This window comes from Tetranychus urticae, chromosome 2 (genome assembly GCF_039701765.1).
Source record: "Tetranychus urticae isolate SD_2017Ah chromosome 2, NJAU_TeUrti_SD_1.0, whole genome shotgun sequence".
NCBI classification, from domain to species: domain Eukaryota; kingdom Metazoa; phylum Arthropoda; class Arachnida; order Trombidiformes; family Tetranychidae; genus Tetranychus; species Tetranychus urticae.
The window spans coordinates 3,661,004-3,671,962 of record NC_142959.1 but is presented as its reverse complement, the minus strand read 5'-3'; the positions used below and the strand labels follow the sequence as shown (position 1 = coordinate 3,671,962).

Genomic DNA, 10,959 nt, shown 5'->3' with positions numbered 1-10,959 from the left:
TGAAATTGGATAAAATGTTTTAATAGTCTATTTGCACCGAAATAGTTAACTTTCGTGATTTACAATCAAGGGATCAGGGTGAGGTAGTTTTTTGTAATGAATATGAAAGTGATGAGAAAATAGAGAGAAATGGGTTGACATCAATCAATTTTTGGGTAGCATTTCAACGAGTTGAAATGGACGAAATAATACAATCACAATGAGGTTCAAACAACAAACTTGATCATAGAATTGAATAAGAACAATTAATAAAACAATACAATTCTATGGATGATGAAAATATTTGCATTTTGATGAATTTTTTAAACAATAACAATTCAACATAAAGTTGTAAATATTGCACAAAGATGGCGGCTCATGTAGCATGAAAAAGCGAGGGAAAATAATGCCAATTTTAACCAATGTTATTCAATTCAGCATAATACTTCTGTAAATAATTAATTTTAAGTTAATCTTCCAATCTGATTGAATTTCCCATTTCGGCATATGATAAGTGATTAATACAGCTTAAAAATATGATAAGTTAGTGACTAATTTTGATAGTGTCTCAGGAATTGACACTATGGACTCTAATTTAATCTCGTGCAGCATTGTTAACCCATCCATTGCGAGTGATCTTAAATCAGGTAATTTTGATAATATTGATGAAAAATAATGCGATTTCTTTTGAGCTTCAGCATTGTAAGTAACGTGATCTCTAAGAGACTCTATTATTTTCATTTGCAGGGCTTCAACACGATTTGGATCAACAAGACCATGCCGCACTGTTGATAGACCAGCAACATAGGATGGATAAAGAGAGGCAAAAAAGGAAGGAAAAAAGAAAGAAAAGGAAAAATTATGATTATTATTGATGATTGATGATACAGAATTTATTAATATTGGATTCGAATCAAAAAATGGCTACATAATTTAATAGTTAGCTATCATGATCTGTTCTGGTTATTGTTGCAGATATAATCACAATAATCATCATCGATATCAACACTTCTACTCAATATGGATACTGAACAATGTGATGAAAAAAAATCCGGATGATGATTATTTGATGACGATAAAGATTATTTTAATTGGTCAATTCGTGATGAGAATTAAATACATTTTACATTGAACATGTAAGTTAATTTATTGATTTGTAACGTTAAAACATTGCAATTTCAGCGATTTAACATATATTTTTTTTTCTTCTGAATTTCTTTTTTTGTTTTATCATGTTAACGTTGAACAGACATCACTACTATCTCCTGAATGGCCTAAATCTATTACTCTGAGTTAACTTTTTTTATATTAGAATTACTATGATCATTATGATCATTATGATTATTGTGATTATGATAATTATAATGTATCATTACATTATTAGTATAATTATTAATGAGTAATCTTTGTTAGCTAGGAAATGTACAAAATGAAAGATAATAAAATTGTAAAGAATGTACTGGTGAAAAATGGGTGCTGCTGCTTACCGGTGATTAATGAGAGGCCTGCGAGACAAGCAAATGCTGATATGTCTATATCAATTTGAGCGAATCTTTGTGAAAATGATTCCAGATTAGTAAACCAAGAACCAAATAGTAATTTAACTTGATTACGATGAAGAACCATTCCATTAGGTAGTATGATCTTCTTCGATCCAGGTTTGTTTCTATTTGAAGTAAACGTAATAATTAGTAAATTATGTGCTAATTAAATCATAAATCCACTAATAACCGCAATTAACTTACTGGTAGGCAATGCGTAGAGCAATTATCTCCAAACAAGATGAATCGAAGAGTAAATCTTGGTCATGTTTATTGAGATCAGCAAATCCTGGTATTTTTTCAGCAAAATTTCGACAAGCTTCCACCGCTGAAGAAAGCAGATTCACAGATTGTTGGCGACAAGCTAAGCTAGCTCCTAGTGTTAAACTTGATTCATCAAGTTCACAATACTGTAAGATTGACAAAAGGAGAAAAATTTGGTAAAAATTGAACTTATTGTATGAAAAATTTCAGAAGACTGTAAACTTACATGACTGAGATCAAGATTTGAAATATCCGGACATGTATCAACATGAGCCCTTACTAATGCAGTAATTGTACTAATTGGTGGCGATGGAGGTGATTCTTGAGGTGATTTAGGTTTTGATGGTAATCGACCACGACGACCTTTAAGATTGTCCGTCCTTACCACTATTTTAAATAAAAATTGAAAACATTTGTAAACATAAGTAAGAAAATATTCTTCTCTATATTTCATGACAAGCTCATTCTAGTGTCAAATAATTTATATTTACCTTCTTTTACCATTCCAACAGCTAAGCATTTTTGAAATCGACAAAACTGGCATCTATTTCGTCTTCTTTTATCAACTGGACAATCACGATTACCAAGACAAACATATTTTGAACCCTTTTGAACTGTTCTCTTAAAGAAACCTTTACAACCTTCACAAGTTCGGACTCCATAATGTTGACAGGCCGCATTATCGCCACAAACAGCACACAATTGATTCAAAGGATGACCTGTTGAGCTTGTGTTTAAAGTGGCAGCTGATGAGCAACCTGTATTTGACTCGTTTGATGTTGACGCTTTTTGGCTTTTATTGCGACAAATTATTGGTTCATTTGGAGAGGTTTCGCCTGAACTTGTTCTCAATAAAGATCCATTGATATTTGCTGATGCAAATAATGATGATATAGACGACCTCAGAAGATCTTCTTGGTTTCTAGAAATCAAAATGATAAAAGATACATTTAATCAGATGTTTTGCATACAAGTTATCTCAAAGAACATCAAGGTCATACGGAATATCATTTTTGTCTTGAAAATATTTTTCCTGATACTGGATTTCATTAATTACTAAAGAACTACTCAAGGATTTTCAGTGCATTGACTTGATTTGACTTGACCTGTTGAAGCTTGGTGACTTTTTTTCTCCCATGGACATTTAAAATTTCATATTTATTTTGGTAAATTTTTCATTCAGAGGCAGTGAATATTATTGGTCGTATCAATTATGAATGATGATGGGAGAAAGAAAAAGAAATTAACTGAAACCTTGATCAGACCGGTTACTTATTGTCGTCAATGTGAGGCGGTTTGACGTTGCTCAAGCAAACTTGGACAGTCCATTTTGTTTATCAAAATCACATTGACGCTGTCTAAAGATGAATTTCCATTAACAAAGGAAAATCAAGAACAATTAAGTTTAACTTAACAAATCAAGCAACTAATCACGTACTGGATTTATTTATAATATTTACGAGCAACTTTTCCGGCTTATTGTTTCGTTTTTTTTTTGCTGCTGGGTTTAACCAATTGGATTGGCATTTTGATTATAAAACAAAGACTTTTTTCTTACCTAATTGGATTCAAAGATGCCAAATGATTAGACGTATTTATATTTGATGCCAGTGGTGATTCTACCTTTTGATATGGAGATCTTGAAATTGGGGATAATTGTGATGGTGATTGTCGCTGATATCGATCAGAGCTTGGACTAGCACAACATTGATCAATGTTGTGTTTATATGAAAAGTTGATCGAAGATGGTGAGTTAGTTGCTGATGTGCAAATACTTCGAAATTGATTTGATTGCAACTGGTTTTGTGTAAGATGGTTGGTAAGAGACTGTTGAAACTGAGATTGACCATGTTCAAGATTAGGTGTAGATCGAGCTGAAGACATTGATATGTATCCTGGGCTTGAAGCAACACTCGAACTTGCTGTAAATGGAGAGTTGACATCTTGTTGATTAACAGATCTTGTATATTGATGTAGAGGATTTTGTCGGAAACTATGCAATTGTTGTTGTTGTTGTGATTGCTGGGATTGTTGCTGTTGTCTTAATTGTTGATGATGTTGTTGTTGAAGTTGTGGGTTAGTTGCTGTTTGAATTGATAATGGCATTGCACAGTTATTTAAATCACCATCACAATCATCTTCTTGTTTAACATATGATAAATCAATCAATGATCCTGATCCTGTGTTGGAATTTTTGATTGAAACAGAAGCAAATGAAACTTCAGATAATGATGTATTATCATCATCATTGAAGTCATCAAATTTAAAGAATGAAGATGTTTCATCGTTAGTTGTTGGTGTAATGTTAAGTCCAGAATGTGATTGTGATTGTTGTGGTGGTTGAGGAAAATTTCTTGGTGAATAAATTTCCATGAAGCTTGGTAAAGTTGTTGAATTAGGTGTAGTTGGTGTTGAACTTAAAGATGTCTCGTTTGATCCAATCAATGATCTGTTATAATATTAAGATGATAAAATGTATGAATAAATAAATTAAATAAATGAATAAACAAATAGACTAATTAAAGTATTATTTACAGTCTACAATTAAAACAAAAAGAAACATTGTTTTCATTTGTCTAACCTAAATTTATATTGGAACAATCATTTGGAAACTTACCCTTGATTATTGCCTAAGATGTTATTAATAGTATTATCATTATTAAGTATAATACTTGAATTATTGTTTTGATTGTTATTGTTGCTGTTATTACTGTTGTTGTTGTTGATGTTGGTGATATTGATATTAGAAGAGTTATTCTCGTTAATATTATCGGTGAAAGTTGATCTTTGAAAATTCAACTGAACTGGTGTATTGGAACCACTATTTGAGTAACCAGATTGTCCTTGATCAAGCCCGAGTGAATCGAAATTTGATTGTTGATTAAACATTTGATCCAAAATACCATCTAAAGGTACATCAAATGAAAAATCAGCTGAAATATCTGAAAGATCCTCTTCACACGTTGTTGAATTTGATTGAACTGAATTAAGTGAAGGTAAAGGATCAAAAATATTAGTTGAAGATATTGGTGAATGAGAAATTGGTCCTTTGAATGAACAGCTCTAAACAACAATTAAGTGTAAAAGGAGACACAAATTAATAACAAATAAACGAATGTTTAAAAAAATATAAATCAAGTTCGATGTTTATGTCAAATGCGATGTTATTAATATGACATAAGACATGACATGACACAAGAACGAAATTATATTTACCTGATTTTGTTGAATACAAAGCATATTTCTACTGCATGACCCAATCACAGGTCTGAAATTTATAATTTTATTATTAATTTTAATATCAATCTCACTATTTATATTGATTTATAACGTTAAATCCAATGATATTTGATGAGAAACCAAATAATCCAAATTGAAGATGAAATATATGTTGATTTATATATTTGTATGTCACTAAACAACAATCAAAATTAAAAATAAAATAGATTAAAATTCAACCAAAACATTCATAAAACAAGTGAAAGATATAAAAACATAGACTTTAGTCAACACAGAAAAAAGGAGATGAAAAAAGGTTAGAAACTTGGACTTACAAGGATTGAATGTTTGAAAGGATGAAAATATACGAACATAACTAAATAAGTGAACAATTGATAATAGACGAAGAACGATGACAAATGAATTGATTGTAGTTTAGTCCAGTTGATTGTTGAGACTAAATTCACAAGTTGACAATGTTATTAACAGTTAACAAATGATAAAAGTGAAGTAAATTCAAATTGTTACAATTATGTTATGTTTTCAAAGTTAGTCTATCCAATTCACATGGCTTGTAAGGAATGACAAGACTTCAATGTTGGTTAATGCTCGTTTCTCACTCTCATAAACACTCAGTCAGTTTACTCACTCACTAACGTTCATGTTGATCATGATGCTGATAGTGATGATGATAATGATTACGTAGAAAGTAGAAAAAAAGAAAGAGATAAGTAGAAAGAAAGACCAAGAGAAAGAAGAATCGAAAGAGAGAAAGAGAATAAAAAAATAGATTCTGTTATAATAGGAAACATTTCGTCACTGTGACGTTGAATTGTTCTGACGTCTTGAATGTAAAGGAGTGAGCGAGTAAAGAGACAAAAAAAAGGAAAGAAAAAATAGAAAGAGAAAGTCTGAGAAAAAGAAAGAAGAAGAAGAGAAAGAAAGATAAACAGACAGAGTTATATCGATCGATGGTGTCCAAAGCAACGAAATGACGTAATTCTCAGAGAGAGATGAAGATGATCATGAAGATCATGTAAAGAGGAAAGCCTTTCCAGAGTAAGTCTAACGGGTTCAGTTTTTTTTGTTTTTTTTCTGGTTCATACTAGGTGAGTCAAAAGTCGCGCAAGTCTTTAAATCGCGATTGTGGGGCTGTCTTTTGGTTTTTTTGCACCAAATTTTTTCCACGTTATTTTCAGGCAGGGGGATTATGTTTTTCGCAATAAAAAAATTTTGACCTGGAGATGGACCTTACACCCTTGAAAGCGGGCTTCCTCAGGGCCAGAATTGCGATAATTTGGTGAAAATTTTTTTATTTTAAAAAATGAAATCCCCCTTAAAATTATGCATTTAGCTGAAAAAATTTTGTGTCTATCTATAGCTGTTCAAAAGTTATAGCGATTTAAAAACTTGCGCGACTTTTGACTCACCTAGTACTTATTTTCTGGTTTCTTGTATTATGTTTTGCTCTCTTTAGTTCCTTTCATTGCTGCATTCAATATTATTTATAGCTTTTAGTTGCTATTTTTAGCTTTTTATTTGGGTCTAAATTTACTCTGAACCAGAATTTTTATGACGTTTACCCATGTTATTATTGGTAAAACATATTATTTAAGCTTTTCATCTTATCTTCTGTTGACATTGACATTGAAAATTGTACCAAAAGAAACAAAACTAGACAAACTCAATCAACTCAACATAATAACTAAATTACCAGAAAATTAATTTATCTTTATTTAAATTTCATCAAAATACTGACCAAATACAAAACCTTAAAACCCAAATTTAAACCCGAGACAAATCAAGTTCAACTCAACCCAATTGAACTGTTATCAACTATCAACTGAAACAATTGACATTAAACAAATTATGAAAATGAAGTATCAATGTAAAGAGCTTTAGATCAATACATAAGTTAATTATTAAGTGTTGATATTAAAATGGTTTGATATTTACGGGATAAAAAGTGAGTGGGTTTGACAAAAAAAGTGGGTGAACTGAAAGGTGTGACAATGATAACATCGGAAATGTCCTTTTGATAAACAATTTTATTAATAGCGCTGTAAAAGGAGTAAATTTGATTGATAAAATAGCAAACTAAATTGTCTCAAATGATCAACATTAAAATAAATTCAGAAGCAACTTTATTATAATATAAAAACAATATGATATTACATTATTACAAATCAAGTGTTGCTGCTTTTTATCCAACAATTAACGTAACAAATGGCAGCAATAAACTGTGATATATTATTTATGATAATTAGTAATACAATTTTATTCATATTGTTACGTTAACCTGTCAATTTCATAGTAGACGGTGCAATTAATAAATTACTTGAAAAGCATCAATGGCAACAATCAGACAATTAATTTTCTGGTCTTTTTTCAGTTTCTCATTTTTCTTGGCTCAATCTTTCTAGTCATTAACATCATCATCATCATCATCATTAGGATGATCAACCATCAATAATCAAAAATCGGAAGCAATTAACACTTTACTATTAAACAATAAACGCTGTTGAAATTAATAACCAGCCAAGTACAATGAGTAAATCAATTTTCATTTTTGTTTCAATGTTTACTTTCAATGTTTTTTCTCGATTATTTTATCATTAGATTTTGTTCAATGTTCCTGGTTAATTGTAAACTAATTGTTACGTTTGTAACCAAATGAACCTAAATTGTTATGTCAGAGACAGATTTTGATCAATCTCCTAAACAAGTGTTAACAATTTTCCAGCTCCTTGGCATAATATCATTGTAAATGCAAAGTCTAATCTAATTTTGTTTGGGGAGTTAATTTTTCCCTTTTTATTGTTAATTTCATTCTGTAACGTTAATCTACAATTAGCTTATTGTCACTAGTTTAATCGCTTACCGTGGGGTGACAATTAATCTAATTCATTTATCTAATTACGTTTCCTAACATTAATAAAAATGTTGTTACTTCAATCTTTCAATGTTATCTAATACAAAAGTCTGCCTTTTTTTCAAGTTACCACTTTCAACTGTGATTATGATTTACCAGTTAATCACACTTAAGATTAATTGAGCATTTCATTGATTCAGTGAAATTACTATCAAGTGTTCAACAAGCAACAATCAATGATATTATTAAAGTTAGTTAATATTGAAATGATCAATTATTGGCTTTTTTTGTTCTTCTCTTCATTTAATAATAGAAACTCTTTGAGAGATTTCCTTGTTTCTCGTTTTTTTGCTGCTTCTTCAACTTGCCATATCTTATACAATATATCATTGTATATAATGAGGGTTTTTTTTCTGGTCTGTTAATTGTTTCTGTTATAACCAGATAATCATTTGGTAATCATTGATTACTAATCATTGGATAATCTTTATCAATATCTTTATAATATCAATATCCTGCTATTAATTTACAGTGTTTAGTGATTCCGAGTTTTCCTTTTTTTTACTTCACAAGAAATCATTGAAAATCTTAATATTATTAAGTTGACAACAATGATATTACACTCAATCCTTACCTTTTTTACCCAGTCCAAGTACTTTGTACTTGACAGTTACAACGTTTATGTTTGTAAAAGCAATAAATGATTCTGTTTGATTACAAGATTACATTTTATTTCACAGCTTAATCGTCTTCAAGATTGTCACAGTGTAACAAACTGTCAGTGGTGATAAAGCTGGTCAGACTTAAGTTATCAGATGTTTGATAGTCACCCAACAAGAAATAAAAATACCTCAAGAACTTGACTTAATATGATTGCCCAGAATCTGTTACCCGTTACTAACGGTCTGGTTACTAACCTGGCCTCTCGCAAGCCAGGTTGTTGAGTTATAAATTGAGGTTCAAAAAACGCAAATCATGGAAACGGGACGATTTCGATGAAATTAATGCAATCGACTGAAGAAGATATTAACAGTACTTTTAGGGCTGAATCTGTGATCGATGCTCTCAAATATTATGTCAAAACCAAAAGGTAGAAAAATCTTTTGTTAATAATTTGCTAAAATCAATAATTTTGCTCTCAATTTGGTTGACATTGCAAATTTTGGTGCAATGATTTACTCGTTTTCACCACATCTAGAGATATCAAATAAGAGATACCGATCGAGAGATCATTAATACTGCTTGGAATCAAAATTATCAAACAATATAATGTGATGCAAAGTGAAGCTGAAACTGATCGCGTATGATTGAGCTAAATTAGCCAAATGCTTACCTTGTATGTGGTCACAATATTTGTTTGAAAATTTGATTCGGAAATAGTTAATGGAATTTATTGATGCAAAAATTGTTATATAATATTTGTTATGATTCAACATGAAAATATCATTATGTAATTTCAAGTAACATCATGAAGTAGTTGTATGAAGAAAGCTGAAAGAGAGAGAAAAAGAAAGAGAAAAAGAAGCAGAAAAAGAAGCAGAAAAAATGAAAATAAAAGGCGCCAGAAAGGTTATATCAACACTACTGTGTCATTTACATGTGTTTCATTTGATGGTTACACTTCCAATTGAAAGTTAAACATTTAGAATCGAAAATTTTGACCCGATTTTAACCCGATTTTACCAAATTTTGGTCAAATTTTTCAAGATTTTTGATTCCATTTGTAAATTGAACCAGATAATTACGATTTACTTGAAAGCTAAATTTGGTTTTATCAGACTAGTTAAGTCATATGTTTAGGCAAAGATGTTATAAACGAGTTAAATTGATGCAGCAAAGTGTAATATTAATAGTGCATAAGGTAATTTAATGTGGATAAGTTGTTTATCAAAGTGTTTTGTTGAGTTACGTATTTTCAATTACTGATTTTAACGTTAATAAAAAATGCACCAAACAAGATATCAATGATGATGGTGATGGACGTAATACTGAGGATTTGCAGAGACACAGGAGAGAAAAGCTGAATTGCAGGGGAAAATTTCTAGACACAAATGGATCAATGAAAATACTATTTAGTGATGTCATATTATCCTTAGTTGCTCATCTTCATCTTCAACTGTAACTGTAAAAATGATGCTTTATTGTTCATGTAATGGTTATGTTGATGATGCTGAGGAAAAGTACAACAAGAGTTAAACTTGAAGAGAGAAAAGATTATTGATTTTTTTTGGTGTTCTTTTCTTGTTTCCATGTTTTTCTCAGCAAAAGAAAAGGATTTCAAATTAAAGATTGAAAATAAAAGATGAAGATGAAACTGATGAGGTAAAAGCTTGATTATGTTAATGTTGATGTTTTTGTTGATGTTTATTGTGATGTAATGACTGCTTTAGGTGTTAAGTGTGTCTAGAATGTGATTTTCAATGTCAATGTTAAAGGGATAAAAGGAAGATCTGTTAAGCTATTGATAATAATAACAAAGATTCAGGTTGAACGTCATGCAAAAATTTCTGGTTCAACTGTAAAAGACCCAAAATTGGTTTGCTAAAAATAAACACTTTTATTTTTATACAATATTAACTCTAATTTTTGATACTCAACATTCATAAGAAACCCAAAAAGATGAACCAGAAAGAATCTGAAATAATCCGTTAGACTTACTCTGGAAAGGCTTTCCTCTTTACATGATCTTCATGATCATCTTCATCTCTCTCTCTCTGTAAATTACGTCATTTCGTTGCTTTGGACACCATCGATCGATATAACTCTGTCTGTTTATCTTTCTTTCTCTTCTTCTTCTTTCTTTTTCTCAGACTTTCTCTTTCTTTTTTTTCTTCTTCCCTTTTTTTTTGTCTCTTTTACTCCTTTCACTCCTTGAAGACGTCACAGAACATCTCAACGTCACTTGTGACGAAATGTTTCCTATTATAACAGAATCTATTTTTTTATTCTCTTTCTCTCTTTGGGTTCTTCTTTCTCTAAGTCTTTCTTTCTGCTTATCTCTTACTTTTTCTCTACTTTCTGCGTCATGATTATCATCATCACTATCAGCATCATGATCAACATGAACGTTAGTGAGTGAGTAAA

The 10,959-nt window shown here is 30.5% G+C and overlaps 1 protein-coding gene across 1 annotated transcript; it reads right to left on the bottom strand.

Moving 5' to 3' along the window:
• On the bottom strand, positions 1–5,579 carry LOC107363741 (uncharacterized). The gene is made up of 9 exons (XM_015931010.3): positions 5,339–5,579; positions 5,001–5,198; positions 4,402–4,847; positions 3,343–4,233; positions 2,276–2,706; positions 2,011–2,171; positions 1,725–1,930; positions 1,467–1,645; positions 1–764 (listed from the first exon to the last, which is right to left on the bottom strand). Exons 2-9 carry the CDS (start codon positions 5,022–5,024, stop codon positions 508–510), a joined length of 2,595 nt encoding a protein of 864 aa, XP_015786496.2. The 5' UTR covers positions 5,025–5,198; positions 5,339–5,579; the 3' UTR covers positions 1–507.
• Between the last annotated feature and the right edge of the window lie 5,380 nt (positions 5,580–10,959).